The sequence below is a fragment of the Triticum urartu genome, chromosome 2, assembly GCF_003073215.2.
Source record: "Triticum urartu cultivar G1812 chromosome 2, Tu2.1, whole genome shotgun sequence".
NCBI classification, from domain to species: domain Eukaryota; kingdom Viridiplantae; phylum Streptophyta; class Magnoliopsida; order Poales; family Poaceae; genus Triticum; species Triticum urartu.
Window position 1 is genome coordinate 209,543,450 of NC_053023.1, and position 23,459 is coordinate 209,566,908.

At 46.4% G+C, this 23,459-nt stretch overlaps 1 protein-coding gene across 4 annotated transcripts in view; it reads right to left on the minus strand.

The window, feature by feature from the left end:
- The window catches only part of LOC125536818 (septum-promoting GTP-binding protein 1), a 28,847-nt gene extending 22,176 nt beyond the window's left edge, over positions 1-6,671 (minus strand). For 2 of the 4 annotated variants that reach the window (XM_048700093.1, XM_048700094.1), the window contains exons 1-5: positions 5,870-6,669; positions 5,400-5,523; positions 5,189-5,285; positions 5,013-5,052; positions 4,769-4,852 (exon numbers count right to left, since the gene is read on the minus strand). In XM_048700093.1, coding sequence (XP_048556050.1) covers positions 4,769-4,852; positions 5,013-5,052; positions 5,189-5,285; positions 5,400-5,523; positions 5,870-6,244 — 720 coding nt within the window. In that variant the 5' untranslated portion in view covers positions 6,245-6,669. Of the gene's footprint in view, positions 1-3,253; positions 3,778-4,768; positions 4,853-5,012; positions 5,053-5,188; positions 5,286-5,399; positions 5,524-5,869 lie in introns of those variants that run through there. The other 2 variants (XM_048700091.1, XM_048700092.1) reach the window with 2 other exon arrangements.
- Positions 6,672-23,459: the final 16,788 nt, after the last annotated feature.

Below are 23,459 nucleotides of genomic sequence, written 5' to 3' on the forward strand. Positions count from 1 at the left end.
ATATGTGTTTCAAGATGCTAACGGATGTCAACCTCTTCAGGATGGCTCCTCCAACGTGTCAAAATCCGGACCGCAATGATGGGGAACAGTCGAACCCTCCGCCACCATCTCCACCTCCGGAGGCATGGCAAGCAGTCATGGCAGCCACCAACGCCAACACTCAGATGCTTTTGCAACTCTTGCAAGAGCGCAACCAAGGGCAAGGCAACCAAGGAAATCAATGCCAAGGCAACAATCAACCCCAGTTTGCTACCCTCAATCAGTTCATCGCAAACCAGCCGAAGTCCTTCAGCAACTGTGTCGAGGCCACAAACGCCGACGACTGGCTCGTGGATATCTGCAAACATTTTGAGTGTAGCAATGTCAGGCCTGAGGACTTTGTCAAGTTTGATTCGTTTCAATTCAAGGATCAAGCTGCTGAGTGGTATAAACGATACAGAGATTCCAGAGGAGGTCGTGTGATTACCTGGGATGATTTTCGACGAGACTTCAAAGCTCATCACATTCCATAAAGTGTTGCTGAGAGTAAGCGTGAGGAGTTCCGTAATCTCAAGCAAGGCAGCATGTCTGTGTATCAATACAATATCCTGTTTCAGAGGCTCGCTCGCTTCGCTAAACAAGACGTCCTTGATGAAAAGAGCATGATTTATCAATTCAGAGGTGGCCTCAGAGAAGATCTGCAATTAGCTCTCGTGCTTTTTGAGCCGACCAAGTATGATGAATTCTACAACATGGCACTAGATCAAGAGGCCGCTCAGATTAAGTGTGATGCTTCTAACAAGAGGGTCAGGGATGCAACTCAATCTTCTTCTTCAACTCAAGTGGCAGCTAAGCAACAGAAGTTCTGGTTGCCTCCTCCTCCTTCGTTTCATCAGCCTTATCAGCAGAAGAGTAAAGGTGGCAATGGATCTTCCCACCCACCCAACCCAGGCTATCAGAACAAAGCTCAGTCTCATACTCCAAGGTCAAGTGCTCCTTATCACCGTCCACTCTCAGAGGTTACTTGCAACAAGTGTCAGCAGAAAGGGCACTATGCAAACAAATGCTTCAACCAAAGGCGCCTTCCGCCTCCTCCTCCCGTGAGATTTGCCAGCAATGCAGTGGTCAAGCATAATCCCAAGCATGCTAAGGTCAACATGATGAACGCAGCTCAGGCAGAGGATTCTTCAGAAGTGATCATGGGTAACCTTCCAGTTAACTCCATTCCTGCTAAAGTCTTATTTGATACTGGTGCATCGCATTCTTTCATGTCATTCCCATTTGCTTCGGAGCACAATTTTGACACTAAGGCACTACCTAAAGCATTGCAAGTTGTTTCTCCGGCTAAGCGTTTGAGTTCTAGCATGATGATTCCGAATATCGGTATCGAGATGGGCGACTATAGATTTCTGGCTTCTCCAATTGTTCTTGACGACTCGGATATTGATCTAATTCTCGGCATGGACTGGCTTTCTAAGCACAAGGCTCTACCTGATTGTGCTGCCAGAGAAATTCAATTGACACACTCTTCTGAGGAAGTGATCATCTATGCCGCTCATGACGAAACCATTCGGTTGTTTTCTCTCAGTGAGAAGGGAGAGTTGAATACCATCTCTCAGATTCCACTCGTTTGTGAATATCAAGACGTCTTTCCAGAAGAGCTTCCAGGAATGCCCCCTCACCGGCCAGTTGAATTCATTATCGATCTTGAGCCTGGCACGGAACCTGTTTGCAAACGTCCATATAAGCTTGGACCAGAAGAGTTGAAGGAGTTGAAGAAACAACTCGATGAACAAGAGTGCATGGGTCTGATCAGACCGAGTTCATCTCCATGGGGTTGTGGTGTTCTTTTTGTCAAGAAGAAGGATGGAACGGAACGACTCTGTGTCGACTACCGTCCGTTGAACAAGAAAACAATAAAGAATAAGTACCCACTCACCAACATCAATGAGCTTTTCGAGCAACTTAAAGGTGCTCAAGTATTCTCCAAGCTTGACCTCTGTATGGGTTATCATCAGATTCGCATTCGTGAACAAGATATCCCCAAGACAGCATTCAGAACAAGTTATGGTTTTTATGAATATACTGCCATATCTTTCGGCCTTGTCAATGCTCCTCCAACGTTCTCTCGCATGATGAACTTCATCTTCAACCCTTACACAAATGATTTCATCTTAGTGTATCTCGATAATATGTTGGTCTTTTCCAAGAATAAGGAGGATCATGCCAAGCATTTGAGATTGGTGCTGGACAAACTCAGAGAGCATCAATTCTATGCGAAGTTTTCAAAGTGTCAGTTCTGGCTTGATGAGGTTCTCTACCTTGGCCGTATCATCTCCACCAAGGGCATTGTTGTTAATCCTGAGAAGGTGTCTGCGATTGTGAATTGGGAACCACCTTAGAATGTGAAGTAGCTCCGCAGTTTTCTTGGGATTATCTCACGAGATTACAGAATTAGAATCGTAACAACATAGCTACCTTGTGTGCCACTTGGTTTGCCCCTCTTGGACAATGAGCATAGGATACTGACCCAATTCTTTAAGCTAATATAAAGCAGTCACTCAAAATCACCGAATAAGGACGCAGAATGTCCACTTCCTCCTTGCATGCTAAGATAATTTCGAGGCAGTCTGATTCAAAAGTGATATTGGAACATCCAAGTTGGCCTGCAAGCATCATGCCATTTTTCAATGCCATCGCCTCGGTGGAAGGGGCGTCGAGAACGTGACTAACCAGGGACGATGAACCAGCCAAAGCCTGTCCATGGTGGTTTCGAAGAACGGCCGCAGTAGCCCCGCATCCATCCTCCATAAAGCATGCGTCCACGTTCATCTTATACATGTTGTGACAAGGTTTAGACCACTTCCCTTCAGTAATTTGGCCAGCACTCGAAGCCCCCGCATAATTCGTTGTTATTGCATGTATAGCCGGTGCTGACTTAGGAGGACTCGCCACCACTTCCCCCTTCACGGATTCCCTTCGTTGTCACCATATGTACCAGGCACCAACCAATATGATCTCTTGGAAGCCAATATGTTTCAATATAGCAGACTTTCGCCTTTTATCTCGGAGTAAACTCTCAAGGATGGCAGGGTTTTCATTGTTCGTTTGGTGGTCTTTCTTTATCTTTCAATCTGCTTGTATGGGGTTTTCTTCACTATTTTATATGAGATTCGGCCGTTGGCTTTTATATATATTTAAAAAAGCAGGGCAAAAGCCTGTTTCGAGGGAGAGGAAAAACTATAACCAGGACGTGTTCACCGGTACTCAAGACTGAATTCGAAAAGATGTTGAATCTGCATCCTTCATGCACAGGCCGGCCGTGCGAGCTACCACTACGCCACACGATCGCACAGCGCACAGTTATCCTGTGAAGTGGGAAAACGGGGCGGTGTATATTACATGCATGGATTCCCTATACATACATACTACTACATGCGAGATGCATGGAGCGACGAACATCTCGCGGTTTCCTCTCCGGGACAAGGGAGGGAGGTAAGGGATGCACAGGAACCAACTCGGCATACATACACCTATGTACAGCGCTGCGCATCTTGCCTCGATCGATCGCGAGCGGCGGCGAGAGGTTGGTTAGTCGTAGGACGGGGGATCGGAGGAGTGGTTAGTTGGTGCTCAGAAGTCTATGATGGGCTCGCCGACGGTGAGGTTCCGCTCCACCGTCCAGGGGAGGTTGAAGAGCTTGGCCGTGATGAACTTGAAGATCTTGTTCACGTTGATGTTGTGCGTCGCGCTCGAGAAGAAGAGGGTCGCCTTCATCGCTCTTGCGTATGCTCTGGCCTGTCATGTCAACAAACGGCATCTTCAAATTCATAGACCACCAAGGCACCAACGCAACGCAGGTCTCAGTTCATAGATACATCCGCACTGCACTAGGTACAGACATTGCATTCTAAAGAAAAAGGTACGGACATTCTGAAAGAGATGCACCCAAATTTTATGCATGAAGCTCCTATATCTCCTATGCATCCATCCATGGAACTTTTGTTCTTTTCTTTTTGACATGATATCTTGCAACCTCTTTTCTTTATTAGATAGATAGATGCAACTGTCTTTTCCGTCTTTATCAGGTTAAGTAACAAGTGACCATCAATCTACATTTCTGAATCTGAAAGATCAGCATAGTTTCGACCAGTGGCTGGTGGGACAAGACGTGGGAAAATATACTCTAACTTCTCCATTTTTCTATCTTGTTCTTGGGAAACACTCATCGTCAAAGATCGGTTCGGTCAGGCCTACATGACGATTAGTCTGAGTCTCTGACCAACAAGTTCCACTGGCTTCAATGTGCAGTAATAGGCATTCATATATGGTGGAGTACTCTGTCTCAGATTAGATCAGTCTTAATTAGTCTAGTCCCCTGTACTCGATTCAGGTTTTGGTATGGGCTATTGTCGCTGTCACACGGGTTCTCCAAGAATGGCATATTTGTGGCTGTAATAATAAAACTCAAAACTGTGTGGCCTTTGACTACGCAAAACTAGTAAATCTAGCACCAGCAATCGGTTCAAAACAAAAGGAAACCGGTGGGCATGAAAAGGCCCGTCCGAAATTAAATTTTCTGGCCCCTGTTAAGCTGCACTGCTTCAGATGAAACACACATGTGCAGCCCAACTCGTCCTAGCGTCAGAACCAAGGTATGGTCTCATCTTTCTATGCTAATAACTAGTGCATTGGAGGTGCTGAAGGTCCGACACTCAAGACCGTCCGAAACAAAGACAAAAGTGAACAATGTTTTGATCGCACGAAAACTATTGTAAAACTGTAGTACCTCATCGACAATGGTCCATTGCATCTCAAGAGGAAGCTGAGCGAAGTCGTCAAACTTCGTTCCTATTAGGATTGGAATAGCCGTCTGCCACAAGGGAAAAAAAAGTAATGTACGTTCAGCTATTACAACATCAAGAACCCTGAACAATATTCATCATTCAGCTAAAGCAGTGATGTATTTCAAATTCATATCAACAAAGAACTCGAATGAGAAAAAATAACACTAGCGAATAACAAACACCAACCTTATTCCATTTCCTGGCCCTCTCGTACCAATCGGTAACACTGCAGCAACCAAATGGAAAAACCAGCAATCATAAGCACCTAGGGACGGGACGGGAGAAACCCAATGGACTCAGAGTTAGTTCTCTGAGCCTGAAACAAATGCTGTGAAACTGAGCTGGATGATGCTAGTACTAACTTATTGAGCGTGCACCGGCTGGTAAGATCGAACATGAACAAGATCGCCACGGCGTCCTTGCACGCGATCGGGACGTGGTCGGCGGACTGGCTGTCTCCTGCATCCATTCATTCCACAACAAAGAGGGTTCAGGGAACCAACGCAATCGCAATTTGGTGCCTGCATCTGCATCTGCATCTGCAGTGCAGCCACATAAAGAGTGAGTGAGTACCTGCCACATCCCAGATGTTGAAGGCGAGCCTGGCGCCCCGAACAGCCAGCGTCTTGTCCATCAGATTCAGGCCCGTCATCTGCAAGCCCCCGTTCGGCTCCTCCCCATCCCCAACATACTTAACCTGCACACGGCAAGATTCAGTTAGCTGAATGGACATGCAGTTCTGAATCTCAAATCTACAGAGGTGAATTTGTGATGCATTCGAAGTATTGCACTCTTGTGCCATTTTTCTTTGTCAAAATAGGAGGTTGTGCATTGGGAGAATAGGTGTGCCATTGAAATGTCTCTGTAGGTTGTACTGGGCAAATAGATTCTGGCAATTGCTTCTTGATTTGACTAGCTAGGCTTTAATGAGAAAAAGAAAAGGAGCACGGACACCACGCATAACCGTGATAGTACTACCAAAAGAAAGAATCAATCGAGATTACACTCGCAGGTGGACAGAAAGAAGGAAGAGCGTTGATTACCATGAAGCTGGTCTTGCCGATCTGGCAATCCCCGAGCAGGCTGACCTTGAGGCCGACCACGTCCTCGACATCTGCCGCGTCGTCGTCGGCGTCGGTGTGGGCGTGGGCGCCGGCGTCGTCGTCCATGGCGAGGGGGGGCAGCACGTCCGGTCCGTGCGGCGGGCCGAGCCGGCGGTAGCGGGCGCCGCCGCCCCCGCCGCAGGAGGAGCAGGCGAGCAGCTGGTCCCAGACAAGGCGCACGGCCCTGGTGGCGACGGCGAGGCGGAGCAGGCGCGCCCACCGGTGATCGTGGCGCAGCGCGGCCGGCCTGCGCCGGCGACCCCGGCCACATAGCTGCGTGACAGCCACGTTCATGGCAGCAGCTGTGGTCGTCATGGCGCCGCGGCGCCCATGCACACCAAGGGCGCCCCCGGTGAGGAGGGATGAATTACGCGCGCGGAGAGAGGCCGGAACGGAGGGAAGCACGATGTTGGGATTAAAACTTGAGAATCGGAGGCTAAACAAAGCGCTCGCGCTATAAAAAGGAGGGCGACGCTTTCTTTTGATGTGGTGTCGTCGTCGTCCCTGCTGCTCACGGCAGAGGCGCCAGCGCCATGGATGGGATGATAGATGGCACGCACGAACGAGCGCTTCTTTGGGCGCGTGCTCGAGAGGAGAGTCAGGGCTCGGGTAAACTCTGGTCCTGCATGGGCCGGGATAATTGGCGCGCGCGCGGGGGCGGGCGACGGGGAAGTGATAATGCGGAAGGAGGGACTCGTGCGTGCGTGCGTGCGTGCGCGCGCGTGTGCGTTGGGGGGCGGACGACGACGTGCCGTGGTGGATGTCATGTAGGAGTATGTACTACTGGCGGTAACGACCGGAGGGTGCGAGCGGAGGTGGTGGTTGTTGACCCGTTAGCGCCACGGTCACAAGTGGCAAGTGCTAGTCTCCGACCCGGAATTATTCTGGATGACGTTTCAGCCCGCGCTGGTGGAGTCCAAAACGCCGGCTGCCTAGCCAGGGCATCCTTTGCAGCCGTTGCTACTAGTCCGTTATCCACCGTCCCATTGGCACCGAAAGTTGTTCCCACACAACGACCGATTCTGATGTGGTGGATTCGAATTATCTCCTTCTGCTTTAAGCTTTTCTTCTCATTTCCTGCAAAAATAGACTGTGATAATCAGCGAAAATTACTGCTGTATCCGCTAGTAAATTCATATATGTTCTAAATATTGACACGGACACAGCATCCATCTTTAAACATTACCTTTTTGCGGCCGTGTGTTAATAGAAAATTGTAAAAACCAAAACTCATTTCACGATAAATCATCGATTATCAACATTTGGTGTAGTCGGTGAAAAGTATTACTCCCCGAGTTCATGAATACATGACTTCTAAATATTGATATGGTTTTCAATGTGTGTTATGATCATTGCTTTTTGGTCACATGTGCGAAGCTATCAAATACTCCCTTATGTGCATTTTGATCATTAGTGTCATAAAACAAATTCATTGCAAATCTAATCTAATGATATCATCTCACCGTATCAATCTTAATAATTGGTATTTGTTAGTAGTCTAACTTGCGTAAAGGTTTCATCGCATGTTTTCTAGGATATCATCCATTTACCAGTTCGCAGGAAAAAAACAAGTGAGTACTTGAAATCACATTCGACGATCTTGGTGTTAACCAGGTTCAAACAAAATTTTCAGCCCAAAATTCTCAAAATGGTGAACCCACATGTCCTACTTACATTGTTGTACCACATGTCCTACTTACATTGTTGTACCGAGGTGTGCAATGTATTGGTTGGTTTAACTAAGGCGAAGAACTAGAGATCCATAGCTAGATCATATTACACCACCAAGATTTTTTTTCCTAAAGTTCAGGGGGGACGGAAAGCCGGCGTCATGCGGCAAAACAACAACAATGTAGAGTTCACAAGTGAAGACCCACAAGTATAGGGGATCAACCGTAGTTCTTTCAATAAGTAAGGGTGTCAAACCCAACAAGGAGCAAAAGGAATTGATAAGCGGTTCTCAACAAGGTATTCTCTGCAAGTGCTCCAAGTAGTAGTAACTAATAGTTTGATAGCAAGATAATCCGTAACAATAGTAACAAAGGTGCAGCAAGCTGGCCCAATCCTCTTTATAGCAAAGGACAAGCCGAAAGTACTTTTTATAGTGAGCAAAACGTTGTCGAGGACACATGTGAATATTGGCTAGTTAACTTTCATCATATTTTAGTTGATTCGCGTTCACTATTTTGGTACTTTGATATGTGGATGGACCGCTGGAAGGGTGATGTTCTTAGAGCATCTCTAGCAGACCCCGCAAAAAGCCCCGGCCCGCAAGATAACCGCCAAAATGCGGGTCGGCATGGAAAATCCCACCCGAACAGACCCCGCAAACGCGGCCGGCCCACAAAAATTTCTGAGGGGCGCGGCAAAATCTTGACCCCAACCCGCGAATACGCAGGTTTCCGCCTCGCCCCTACGGTGTCCTGTATCGCAGGAAAGCGGTTAGCGGGAGGGACATTTCAGCCCGCGCCCTTTCCCCGCCTCCTTCCGCCGCCGCCCGCCATTGGTTCCGCCCGTCCGCCGCCGGCAATTCCGGCCAAATCTGTAGGTGGAATCACGCCGCGGGGGCGTCCCGCACCCTCCACCACCGATACGCTGCACCGCCCCCCGGATCCGGCAAGACGAGCCGCCCCTGGTCGCCGCCGCCGCCGGGGATCGACTGTCCTCGAGCCGCCCCTAGTCGCCGCTCGGGTTCGCCCGCCCCATGAGTTATCGGTGAGTGTTTGCTTGTGCTTTGTGCCGAGCGCTATGCATACTTGGTTGATGCGGCGTGCGATTTTTGTTCATGTAGATGGAACTGAGCCCCTGTGAGAAGTTTTTGCTCGACGATTCGTTCGATTCAAACGACTCGGATGTTGAGACACTGCTTGCAAACTATCGGCAGCAGACGTTGGTGATGGCGCTTGCCGTGAAGGAGCACGAAGACGAGAACCGAAAGAGGTGGCGAGGATCGACCATCGGGCGTCTTTGCATTCCTCGAAATCGCCATCGCGGGAACGAGATGTTGATGCAAGACTACTTCGCGGAGAATCCAACATATCCACCGCACCTCTTCCAGAGAAGGTAACGTACGCGCCGATCTCACTTTGTGAAAATTGTTCAAGCTTGGAAGGCAAATTGTCGGTATTTTACTCAAAGAAGAAATGTCGCAGGCTTGAAGGGATTTAGTGCATATCAAAAAATCTTGGCAGCTATGCGGCTGATTGCATATGGTGTTCCAGCTAACTATGCCGATGAGTACCTTCGCATTGGTGAAGATACCACAATTGAGTCAGTGCGTAGGTTTGCCAAAGTGATCATCGTGTCTTTGGTCCTGAATTTCTTCGGGCACCCAACGAGGATGACCAAAAAAATTGATGGCATCTAATGAGAGGAGAGGTTGGCCAGGCATGCTAGGTAGCATTGATTGTATGCATTGGACTTGGAAAAATTGCCCGAAGGCATGGCAGAGAATATATTGTGGCAAGTCTCGTGATGCAACAATTGTGCTAGAGGCCGTAGCATCCGAGGATTTATGGATTTGGCATTGCTTTTTTGGTATGCCGGGCACTCTCAATGATATCAATGTGTTGCAACGGTCTCATTTGTTTGGTAGGTATGCTAGTGGTGATGCTCCTGCTTGCAACTACATTATCAATGGGCATGAATACACAAAATGGTACTATATTGCAGATGGTATATACCCTCCTTGGTGCACATTTGTCAAGGGGAAAACTTTGTTTTTGCCACTCTAGTTTTTGCCTACTTTGCTTGCCACTCTAGAATATGACATATCACTTTTGCCACTCTTAGTTTTTAACAATACATCACAAATACCATTCTGTGGCAAAAGCAATAACTTTTCATTTCACTTTTGCCACTCTTAGATTTTGACAATGCATCACAATTGCCACTCTAAAATTATTGCTTTTGCCATGGAATGGCAATTGTGATGTATTGTCAAAAACTAAGAGTGGCAAAAGTGAAATGTAAAATTCAAAAGTGGCATAAACAAAGTGGTCAAAAGCTAGAGTGGCAAAAACAAAGTTTTCCCTTTGTCAAGCATAAAAGAACCCAAAACTAGAAAACAATGTGAATTCGCAAGGGTGCAAGAGGCGGCCCAAAAAGACATTGAAAGAGCATTGGGGGTTTTGCAATCTAGGTTTGCCATTGTTCGTGGTCCTGCTCATTTTTGGGACAAGAGGACCTTGAAAAACATCATGACATGCTATGTTATCCTTCACAATATGATTCTCGAAGATGAGAGAGGCATGAACTTGGAGTTCTTCTATGACAATGTGGGTAGCCGTGTCAAATCAGCCAGAGACCCTAACCGCATTACAGCTTTTCTTCAGACATACAAGGAGATTGAAAATGCAAACACCCATTTTTAGCTTCAGAAGGATCTCATTGAGCACCATTGGCAAAGGGCTGAACAGTAACAAACTCATTTTTCTATTCATTTTTATTTAATTCATGTGTTATTTATGAAAGGGCCGACATAGTTGACTAGAGGGGGTGAATGGGCAACTAACAATTTTTAGCTTTTTTACCAATTTAAACTTTGCATCAAAGTGGGTTGTCTAGATATGCAACTAGGCGAGCAACATATATGATGCAACAACAACAAGCACACAAGCAAGCAAGGGATACAACACAATGTAAGCTTGCACAAGTAAAGGTAAGAGATAACCAAGAGTGGAGCCGGTGTAGACGAGGATGCGTTACCGAAGTTCCTTCCCTTTGAGAGGAAGTACGTCTCCGTTGGAGCGGTGTGGAGGCACAATGCTCCCCAAGAAGCCACTAGGGCCACCGTATTCTCCTCACGCCATCACACAATGTGAGATGCTGTGAATCCACTATTGGTGCCCTTGGAGGCGGTGACCGAACCTTTACAAACAAGGTTGGGGCAATCTCCACAACTTAATTGGAGGCTCCAACGACACCACGAAGCTTCACCACAATGGAATATGGCTCCGCGGTGACCTCAACCATCTAGGGTGCTCAAACACCCAGTAACAAGATCCTCAAGGGATTAGTGGGGGGAATCAAATTTCTCTTGGTGGAAGTGTAGATCGGGGCCTTCTCAACCAATCCCTAGAAAATCAACAAGTTTGATTGGCTAGGGAGAGAGATCGGGCGAAAATGGAGCTTTGAGCAACAATGGAACTTGGAGAGGGAAGAGGTGGTCAACTTGGGGAAGAAGACCCCTCTTATATAGGGAAAGGAAAGATCCGACCGTTACCCAATTAACCAGCCCGCGACATGCAGTACTACCGCACACACTCACGGTACTACCGCATAGGCATGCGGTACTACCGCTTGGAAGTGCAGTACTACCGCTTGGAAGTGCGGTACTACCGCTCGCGCGACAGGGGCCAGAGGAGGCCCTGTTGCACACGGCAATGAGCGGTAGAACCGCTGGAGCGGTACTACCGCGCGCCCTTGCGGTACTACCGCAAGGCAGGGCTCATTCTGGGCTGGGAAGGCACGGACTAATAAAATTACATTCGTGGCTACTTCCGCTGAGTTTCGGTCTGTGCAAAAATCCGGCACGGTACTACGGCTCACATGGAGTGGTACTACCGCGTAGGGTGCATAAGTAAAAAATTACTTCCGCGCACGCCACCGTTCTGGGCCAGAGGCCACGGCACTACCGCGTGCTAGGAGCGGTACTACCGCTGCCATGGATGGTACTACCATGGGCAACTGCGGTACTAGTGCTGCCTTGAGCAGTACTACCGCACGTCACAGAATAGGAGCACTAGGAAGACTTCATCTTCGCAACGACAAGGGAAACAACCGGTGCTCTGATAACCCACAAGTATAGGGGTTCGCAACAGTTTTCAAGGGTAGAGTATTCAACCCAAATTTATTGATTCGACACAAGGGGAGCCAAAGAATATTCTCAAGTATTAGCATTTGAGTTTTCAATTCAACCACACCTGAAAGACTTAATATCTGCAGCAAAGTATTTAGTAGCAAAGTAATATGGAAACAACGGTAATGGTGGCAAAAGTAAAAGTAGTAGTTTTTGTAGCAATTGTAACAATGGCAACGGAAAAGTAACTAAGAAAAGATCAACATGTGAAAAGCTCGTAGGCAATGGATCAATGATGGATAATTATGTCGGATGCGATTCCTCATGCAACAGTTATAACATAGGGTGACACAGAACTAGCTCCAGTTCATCAATGTAATGTAGGCATGTATTCCGAATATAGTCATACGTGCTTATGGAAAAGAACTTGCATGACATATTTTGTCCTACCCTCCCGTGGCAGTGAGGTCCTATTGGAAACTAAGGGATATTAAGGCCTTCTTTTAATAGAGTACCGGACCAAAGCATTAACACTTAGTGAATACATGAACTCCTCAAACTACGGGCATCACCGGGAGTGGTCCCGATTATAGTCACTTCGGGGTTACCGGATCATAACACATAGTAGGTGACTATTGACTTGCAAGATAGGATCAAGAACTCACATATATTCATGAAAACATAATAGGTTCAGATCTGAAATCATGACACTCGGGACCTAGTGACAAGCATTAAGCATAGCAAAGTCATAGCCACATCAATATTAGAACATAATGGATACTAGGGATCAAACCCTAACAAAACTAACTTGATTACATGGTAAATATCATCCAACCCATCACCGTCCAGCAAGCCTACGATGAGATTACTCACGCATGGTAGAGAGCATCATGAAATTGATGGTGGAGGAAGGTTGATGATGACGATGGCGACGGATTCCCCTCTCCGGAGCCCTAAACGGACTCCAGATCAGCCCTCCCGATGAAGATTAGGGCTTGGCGGCGGCTTCGTATCGTAAAACACGATGAATCCTTCTCTTTGATTTTTTTTCTCCCCGAACGTGAATATGTAGAGTTGGAGTTGACGTCGGTGGAGTCTTAGGGGGCCCACGAGGCAGGGGGCGCGCCCTGCACCCTCGTGGACAGGGTGTGGGTCCCCTGATGCTGATTTTTTCGCCAGTATTTTTTATTAATTCCAAAACGTGTCTCCGTGAATTTTCAGATCATTCCGAGAACTTTTCTTTCTGCACAAAAATAACACCATGGCAATTCTGCTGAAAACAGCGTCAGTCCGGGTTAGTTCCATTCAAATCATGCAAGTTAGAGTCCAAACACAAGGTCAAAAAGTGTTTGGAAAAGTACATACGTCGGAGACGTATCAACTCCCCCAAGCTTAAACTTTTGCTTGTCCTCAAGCAATTCAGTTGACAAACTGAAAGTGATAAACAAACAAAACTTTTACAAACTCTGTTTGATCTTGTTGTTGCAAATATGTAAAGCCAGCATTAAAGTTTCCAGCAAAGATTATGAATTAACCATATTCACAATAACATTTAGGTCTCATGTTTACTCATACCAATGGCATAATCAACTAGCGAGCAATAATAATAAATCTCGGATAACAACATTTTCTCAAAACAATCATAACATGATATAACAAGATGGTATCTCACTAGCCCTTTCTAAGACCGCAAAACATAAATCCAGAGCACGCCTGAAAATCAAGGACTGACTAGACATTGTAATTCATGGTAAAAGAGATCCAGTCACAGTCATACTCAATGTAAATTAATAGCAATGCATGTGAATGACAACGGTGCTCTCCAACTGGTGCTTTTTAATAAGAGGATGATGACTCAACATAAAAGTAAATAGATAGGCCCTTCATAGAGGGAAGTAGGGATTTACAGAGGTGCCAGAGCTCGAGTTGAAACAGAGATAAATAATATTTTGAGTGGTATACTTTCATTGTCAATATAACAACCAAGAGATCTCGATATCTTCCATGCTACACACATTATAGGCGGTTCTCAAACAGAATGGTCAAGTTTATACTCCCCCACCACCAACAAACATCAATCCATGGCTTGTCTGAAACAACGGGTGCCTCCAACTAACAACAATCCCGGGGGAGTTTTGTTTGCAATTATTTTGATTTGAGCATGGGACTGGGCATCCCGGTTACCAGCTATTTTCTCGTGAGTGATGAGCGGAGTCCACTCATCGTTAGAATAACCCACCTAGCATGGAAGATATAGACAGCCCTAGTTGATACATGAGCTATTCGAGCATACAAAACAGATTTTCATTTGAAGGTTTAGAGTTTGGCACATACAAATTTACTTGGAACGGCAGGTAGATACCGCTTATAGGAAGGTATGGTGGACTCATGTGGAATAATTTTGGGGTTTATGGAAGTGGATGCACAAGCAGTATTCCCGCTTAGTATAAGTGAAGGCTAGAAAGATACTGGGAAGCGACCAACTAGAGAGCGACAACGGTCATGAACATGCATTAAGATTAATCAACAATGAGTGCAAGCATGAATAGGATATAAATCACCATGAACATAAATATCGTGGACGCTATGTTGATTTTGTTACAACCACATGTGTGAACATGTGCCAAGTCAAGCCACTCGAATCGTTCAAAAAAGGATACCACCCTATCATACCACATCACAACCATTTTAATAGCATGTTGGCACACAAGGTAAACTATTATAAACTCCTAGCTAATTAAGCATGGCATGGGCAACTATAATCTCTAATTGTCATTGCAAACATATTTCATTTATAATAGGCTGAATCAGGAACGATGAACTAATTATATTTACAAAAACAAGATAGGTCGAGTTCATACCAGCTTCTCTCATCTCAATCAGTACATCATATATCATCATTATTGCCTTTCACTCGCACGACCGAACGGTGTGGATAATAATAATAGTGCACGTTCATTGGACTAAGCTGGAATCTGCAAGCATTTAATATGGTCTTCTCCTCTCGACCCACAAAGAATAAGAAAAGAAATAAAACTATTTACACGGGAAAGCTCCCAACAAGCAGAAGAAGAACGAGAAATCTTTTTGGGTTTTCTTTTAGTTACTACTACTACAGGCATGGAAAGTAAACTAGCTAAAAGCTACAACTAATTTTTTTGTTTTTCTTAAGGTTTTTCAAACACACAAGAAGAAGGCTTAGAAAAGAAAATAAACTAGCATGGATAGTACAGTGAAAAATTATGAGCACCGACAACTAGAATGAGTGTGTGAACATGAATGTAATGTCGGTGAGAAATACGTATTTCCCCAAGCTTAGGCCTTTGGCCTAAGTTAGTCTATGGCCACTGCTCGAAGCTACTCTCTCCGGTGTACTGAGGAGGGTCCTCAGTGTTGGGTTCTACGGTAGGGTGCGTCAACTGCAAATTAAAATTTTCCTATGCGCAGAATAACCAAGAACATGCTACGGGAGATGGATCACAGTTCGTTCCCACTAGACGCGTAGTGCCGTGCAGCGGAAGAAGAGTTGAGGCAGCGCATCCGTGTGGATCGTCTCCTCCTCGTCCGATCTCCCTCGTACAGCCGGTAGTCGGTTCCCACGTACAGGTTCACCGAAGCGGCGCAAGTGCACCACCTCTAACGGTATCCGTGCGTGTAGGAGGAACGTCGTGCGGCGGACTGCTAGGTCCGATCACACAACCGACAGCGAGTGGAGGTGTCTATTCACAACACATGCAAACCCTAGGGACAGTACCGAAGCGATCAACCGCGTGAGTGTGCGGCACCTCCACTTTATATAGGCGTCCGGCGCAGGCTCAACACTTGGGCCTCGCACGGACCCTAAAGCCCATAAGTTTACTCGGCCACAATCCGAATATAGCTCGGATCACATCCGACCAGTGTCCTCGGATCCGACCTCGTAGGTTCCTTCCCTTAAGCGCGCGACCCCTTAGGTTCAAGCCGGCTTGGTCGCAGTTCGGAACACCTCCGAACTACACCGTTGGTAGAGGCCTCTAGCAAGGCATGTCGAACACCAAACAGACTATGAAGCTGGTTAGGCGAACCTGTACATCATACTTCCATTCCTTTTGCCACACGATATATGTTGTCTAGTAACTTGGTGATAGTGACTAGAGAACTCTGTCAATCACTATCTTATCGGGAAGATTAACTCCCACTTGAATCAAGTGATTGTAGCACTCAGACACTCTGAGCACATGCTCACTCGTTGAGCTATTCTCCTTCATCTTGTAGGCAAAGTACTGTCAGAGGTCTCATACCTCTTGACACGGGCATGAATATGAGATACCAATTTCAACTCTTGGAACATCTTATATGCTCCGTGGCATTCAAAACATTTTTGAAGTCCCGGTTCTAAGCCGTATAGCATGGTGCACTAAACTATCAAGTAGTCATCATACCGAGCTTGTCAAACGTTCATAACATCTGCATCTGCTCCTGCAATAGGTCTGTCACCTAGCGGTGCATCAAGGACATAATTTTTCTGTGCAGCAATGAGGATAATTCTCAGATCACGGACCTAGTCTGCATCATTACTACTATCATCTTTCAACATAGTTTTTCTCTAGGAACATATCAAAAATAAACGGGGAGCTACATCGCGAGCTATTGATCTACAACATAGTTATGCAAATACTATCAGGACTAAGTTCATGATAAATGAAAGTTCAATTAATCATATTCTTAAGAACTCTCACTTAGATAGACATCCCTCTAGTCATCTAAATGATCACGTGATCCAAATCAACTAAACCATGTCCGATCATCACGTGAGATGGAGTAGTTTTCAATGGTGAACATCACTATGTTGATCATATCTACTATATAATTCACGCTCGACCTTTCAGTCTCCAGCATTCCGAGGCCATATCTGCATATGCTAGGCCCGTCAAGTTTAACCTGAGTATTCCGCGTGTGCAAAACTGGCTTGCACCCGTTGTATGTGAATGTAGAGCTTATCACACCCGATCATCACGTGGTGTCTCGGCGCGACGAACTATCGCAACGGTGCATATTCAGGGAGAACACTTATACCTTGAAATTTAGTGAGAGATCATCTTATAATGCTACCGCCGAACTAAGAAAAATAAGATGCATAAAGGATAAACATCATATGCAATCAAAATATGTGACATGATATGGCCATGATCATCTTGAGCCTTTGATCTCCATCTCCAAAGTACCGTCATGATCTTTATCGTCACTGGCATGACACCATGATCTCCATCATCTTGATCTCTATCAACGTGTCATCACATGGTCGTCTCGCCAACTATTGCTCTTGCAACTATTGCTATCGCATAGCGATAAAGTAAATCAATTATTTGGCGCTTGCATCTTATGCAATAAAGAGACAACCATAAGGCTTCTGCCAGTTGCCTGATAACTTCAACAAAAACATGATCATCTCATACAACAACTTATATCTCATCACGTCTTGACCATATCACATCACAACAAACCCTGCAAAAATAAGTTAGACGTCCTCTATTTTGTTGTTGCAAGTTTTACGTGCCTGCTACAGGCTGAGTAAGAACCGTTCTTACCTACGCATCAAAAACCACAACGCAGTATAGTGATTGCTTTTTGATCTTTAAAAAGAACTCTGTTCATTGAATCTGATTCAACTAAAGTTGGAGAAACAGACACGCACTAGCCACCTGTGTGCGAAGCACGTCGGTAGAACCAGTCTCGCGTAAGCGTACGTGTAATGTCGGTCTGAGTCACTTCATCCAACAATACCGCTGAATCAAGAATCAACTAGTGACAGCAAGCAATATGTATATACCCACGCCCACAACTCCTTTGTGTTCTACTCGTGCATATAACATCTACGCATAGACCTAGCTCTGATGCCACTGTTGGGGAACAAAGTAATTTCAAAAAAATTCCTACGCACACGCAAGATCATGGTGATGCATAGCAACGAGAGGGGTGAGTGTTGTCTACGTACCCTCGTAGACCGTAAGCGGAAGCGTTATGACAACGCGGTTGATGTAGTCGTACGTCTTCACGATCGACCGATCCTAGTACCGAAAGTATGGCACTGTAACGCCCTCGATGCGGCTATATCTCCCACGTGTCGAAGCACGACTTAGAGGCATAACCGCATTGAAAGCAATGTCGCAAGTGAGGTAATCTTCGCAAACAACCCATGTAATACATAAGGGAAAGAGATACATAGTTGGCTTACAATCGCCACTTCACACAAATACATGAATAAAGCATTACATCATCCAGATACAATCAAGGTTCGACTACGGAACCAAAATAAAAGAAGACTACCCCAAATGCTACACAGATCCCCGATCGACCCCAACTGGGCTCCACTACTAATCAACTGGAATGAAACAACACAACGGACAAAGTCTTCATCGAGCTCCTCCTGAGCTCAGTTGCATCACCGGCACGGTTCAACGGCACCTGCAAGCTGGTTTTGGAAGTATCTGTGAGTCACAAAGACTCAGCAATCTCAAACCCTCGCGATCAAGACTATTTAAGCTTATAGGTAAGGTAAAGGTATGAGGTGGAGCTGCAGCAAGCGACTAGAATATATGGTGACTAACATATTCGCAAAAGAGAGCGAGAAGAGAAGGCAAAAGCACGGTCGATGAACTATGATCAAGAAGTGATCCTAAAACAACCTACGTCAAGCATAACTCCAACACCGTGTTCACTTCCCGGACCCCGCCGAGAAGAGACCATCACGGTAAACACGCGGTTGATGTATTTTAATTAAGGTCAACTTCAGGTTTTCTACAACCGGACATTAACAAATTCCCATCTGCCCATAACCGCGGGCACGGCTTTCGAAAGTTCAAATCCCTGCAGGGGTGTCCCGACTTAGCCCATCACAAGCTCTCACGGTCAACGAAGGATATTCCTTCTAGCGGGAAGACCCGATCAGACTCGGAATCCCGGTTACAAGACATTTTGACAATGGTAAAACAAGACCAGCAAAGCCACCCGAATGTGCCGACAAATCCCGATAGGAGCTGCACATATCTCGTTCTCAGGGCACACCGGATTGTCCAAACTTCCGGTAGGCCAGCCCAGAGTTGCCCCTGGTGGCCACCGGCGGCTGACAAGGTGGACCAACACTCAGAGGAGCACTGGCCCGGGGGTTTAAATAAAGATGACCCTTGAGCCGGCCGACTCAAGGGAAACAAAAGGCTAGGTGGCGAATGGTAAAACCAATGTTGGGCCTTGCTGGAGGAGTTTTATTCAAGGCGAACTGTCAAGGGGTTCCCATTATACCCAACCGCGTAAGGAACGCAAAATCCGGGAACATAACACCGATATGACGGAAACTAGGGCGGCAAGAGTGGAACAAAACACCAGGCATAAGGCCGAGCCTTCCACCCTTTACCAAGTATATAGATGCATTAATTAGATAAGAGATATTGTGATATCCCAACAAGTAAACATGTTCCAACAAGGAACAACATCTCCATGTTCCAACAAGGAACAAACTTCAATCTTCACCTGCAACTAACAATGCTATAAGAGGGGCTGAGCAAAACGGTAACATAGCCAAACAACGGTTTGCTAGGACAAGGTGGGTTAGAGGCTTGGTTCAACAATATGGGAGGCATGACAAGCAAGTGGTAGGTATCGCATCATAGGCATAGCAAAAGAGCGAGCAACTAGCAAGCAAAGATAGAAGTGATTTCGAGGGTATGGTCATCTTGCCTGAAATCCCGCAAGGAAGAAGAAAGAGTCCATGAAGAAGACAAACGGACGTAGTCGAACGGGTCCTCACAAACGCAACGTTACCGGAACCAACCCGAAGAAGCAAACACCGGAAAGGAGCAAACAACATAGTAAACAACCCCCACATAATCATGGCATGATGCACAACCAAGTATGATGCATGTCCGGTTTAATGAGGCATGCCATGGCAAAGTGCACAAACAATCCTACAAATTAAGTGGAGCACAATATGCATCGGGATGCATATTGACAAAACACCACATTCCATTATTTAGTTCGATCTTGTTATGTACCCAACAATATTAATTGTTCTTAACATGACAAGGGGTTAAGCAAAAGAAAACTACCTATCTAGGCAAGTTTAAATGAGGCCGGAACAACAAAACAACAAGTCCGGGAACTCCTCATGTGCATATATTAGGTTAGGTCCTGTTCTGCCCTAAACATTATTTTAGAGTTGTTAAACATGCAAGATGAGTGCACCAAGTAAATCTAGGCATTTTCTACCCCATTTACATATAAAGTTTATTAAAATCCGAATTACGGTTAATTAGTTATGAATAAAAGCATTTTAGCATGGCATAGGAGCAGATTTAACCAAACATCATTTTAAACATTTTAAACATAGATGAAAGTTGGATATTATGAAATTAGATGAATTTCTAAGCACTTTTAATATATAAATTATTTACACATGATGCATGATTAATAAGTTATTATATGCATGACAACGAGGGTTTTTCTGTAAAAACTGCAGTCTCTGGATAATAGGCAAAATCGCAGATCTGTAAAAAAACATATGCGGGCCGAATCTGGAACAGGGGCCGAACAGGGCAGGCGCTGGGGGCGGCTCACCATGGGCTTTGGCCCGTTTGTAGAGAGGCTTGGCAGGCCGGCAGGGCAAGCAGGCCGGCTGGATCTGGGAGGCTGCTGGCGACACTGGGTCTTGGAGGCCGAAGGGGAAGCAGGCGGGGCGCGGTCAACGCGAGTGACCGGGCGCGTCGTCCACCTCCGTCGAACGAAGCAGAGGTGAGGCAGGGGACTTGGCGCGGCGGCTTCAGGCGATGTGGGGCGCGCGACGACTCAGGGACTTGGCGGGGCGGCGGGTCACGCGGGGCCGTGGTCGACGCGGACGAGCATACTGGCTCGATGCAGAGGAAGACGGCCAGGTTCCGGGGACGATGGCTTGCTCGGACTTGGGCGGACAGCGAAGAAGTTCCAGGCCGGCTGGACGGGACTTGGGGGCGCCGGCGGCGGGAACCGGGCGACGGGACAGAGGGGGCACGAGCGAGGCTCCCGTCGAGGTCCTCCGGGAAGCAGAGCAGCGGCGCGACGCAGAGCAGCAGAGGGACTTGCGGCGGAGCTCGGTGCCTCGCCTCGCTGGAAGACGAACGGGACGGCGGCGGCCGGCGCTGGTTCATGAGCAGCAGAGAGAGAAGGTTAGAGGAGAACCAGAGAAAAAGGGAGAAGGGACGCAAGGATACGGCGACCTGCTGGCTTCGGTCGGCACGGACGAGGAGAAGGCAGGGCCTCGGGCGTGGGGTAGTGAGGACGGCCTGCTGGAGCATGCTTGGGGAGGAGCAGGGGCACGCGAGGAGCTGCTGCAGTTCGCGTGCTCCGGCATGGGCGGAGCCATCAGCGAGGAGAAGAGAGGTGAGGTGCGCTCGGGAGCTGCGCTGTTGCTGCGGCCTCGAGAAGAAAACAGAGGAGGAGCTCCTCTCTTGTGGGCTGGATCGAGGCAAGGAGGAGTTGGTGGCGAGCGATGGTTGGTGGGGAATGGATCCCGAGGGGGATTTGGTTGGCGATGGGACAAGCTCCCGAGGAACATGGGTGGCGGTGGCGGAAGGATTAAATGGATCGATGGGACAGGACTAGGGTTCCATCTATTTATATAGCAACGAGAATTTTTGGTTAGGGGTATTTGGTTCCTCCGATTTTAATCGGACGGTCGAGAAATAAAAGATAGGAAGAACAAATAGGAAAAAGGAGATGTTTTGTAGATGTTTGGGGATGATCCGGACACGACGGTGACGACTGCTCGGGTCGGGTCCGGGACAATTTTCGGACGCGCGAGGGGTGGGCCGCGAGCTGACGAGAGAGGTTAAGTTGGACCTGGCGGTAGGTAGCCTGTGCAGACGGTCTCGAGCTGAGAGAAGAGAAGAGAGGGAGGCCCGGCGACTGTTTCCGGAGACCGAAAACGTCCGACGTTAGACCGGCTATATTGCCGCTATAGTTATTCGTTGGGGCATCAAACGGACTCCGAAGGCGATGAAACTTGGCGGGCGTTCTACTGACAACAAAACAACATCGCACGCCAACTTTCATCCCATTCCGAGAACATTCTCCGGCCACTTATAAAATAATATTTCGGACATGCCGCGGGCGCGTGCAAGTGTGGTTGGGCTCAGAACGGACAACGGAGAGAACTCGGGGAACCCGGACGAATGCAAGTTTTAAAACATGATGATGCAATGCACATGATGACATGATGAAATGCAACACGCAAGCCAATGACAAGGCAACAACAGCGAATAACTGGAGGACACCTGGCACATCGGTCTCGGGGCATCACAACACTCCACCACTACGAGAGGATCTCGTCCCGGGATCTAGAATGGCACCGGAGGAACAACGGAAAAGAAAGAGAAGAGGTAAAAACTAAGTTGCTTCATCGACAAACGAGTGAAACCAAAGAACCTTGAAAAGTTAAACCATTTCGATAAAAGAATACATCGGAGATAAACGAAGTTGAAAACACTCCATTAGACAAGAGGAACAAAGAACATTACTAGAACCTTGTAGGTTGACGACATAAGAAAAAGATTGCAATGAACAAGAATTACATGCAAGCACTCCGGTTGAAACGAGAAGCACAAGGAATGATAAAGATCAATTACGACAATACTCCAGTTGGAAATGGAAGGAATTGAACATGATCTTGACAAGATGAGAGGATACTTGAAAAGAGGACGCGACACTCTGGTTAAAAGGATAAGCATGAAAAGAACAAGGTCCTGACAAGAACAAGAAGAAGGGTTGAAGAGAGCAACAACACAATGCCTCCGGAACGAAAGAATAGAAGATAGATAATTGAAATAAAAGAATGGAGACGAAAATGCCATCTTATGCCACAAAAGAGCTTGAGAAGGCATCCTTAGGAGACGGGTCGAGCGGAGTTGTTGGAACACCAACAACGAAAAGAATACGCTTGATATGGTCTTATGGAATACATCTCAAATTATGAGGTGACAACCTGCCACTCACGGGAAAAAGAATTGGATTGGTATGAACAAGGAGACGAGAAAATATTTCACCAGGAGGATAAAGAAGAACTTGGGTCCTTTATAAGCACCATAGACAGCAACAAACCTTAGGGAAGGCTTAAGGTGAAATATAACCCAAGATAACTCCAAGGAAGAGATTGATGGATTTTAATATCCCATTCTTGACCACATGTGAATCATGAAACATGAACTCAAATTATCAAGAATGATATAATACCACCTCTATTGATACGGAAGGAAGAATTGCACTCTGGATTGCAAGATGAAGAATACTTGATCTCCTCCGAAAAGAAACTTGATGAACACTTCGAGAAGGAATTAAATCCTTTATGAACCATCATGTAGAACCTTCATGAAGAACTCCGGTAAACAAAAAGAATAACGAAAATAAAGACAAGTTGGAAACACAAGGTGAAACCTTGTAATGATTTAGACGGGTCCTCGTGGTGATATAATTGAAAGAGCTTGGAACTCCGGAAAAAAAGATAAGATGAGCAATTGAGATCAAGAATTTTGATGAACCTCCGGAATAAGGAATTAATCACTTGGATGAAACAAGAATAAGAATTATGTTATGCGTATATTTCACCAATTTAAATTGATGACAAGCAGCGGATTTTGCATATTACTTATTCTCGTCGAGAGCATTAAGATAGATATAGCGCCAACCTGGGAAAATATTGAACGAACCACCGGTAGGATAGAAATAACA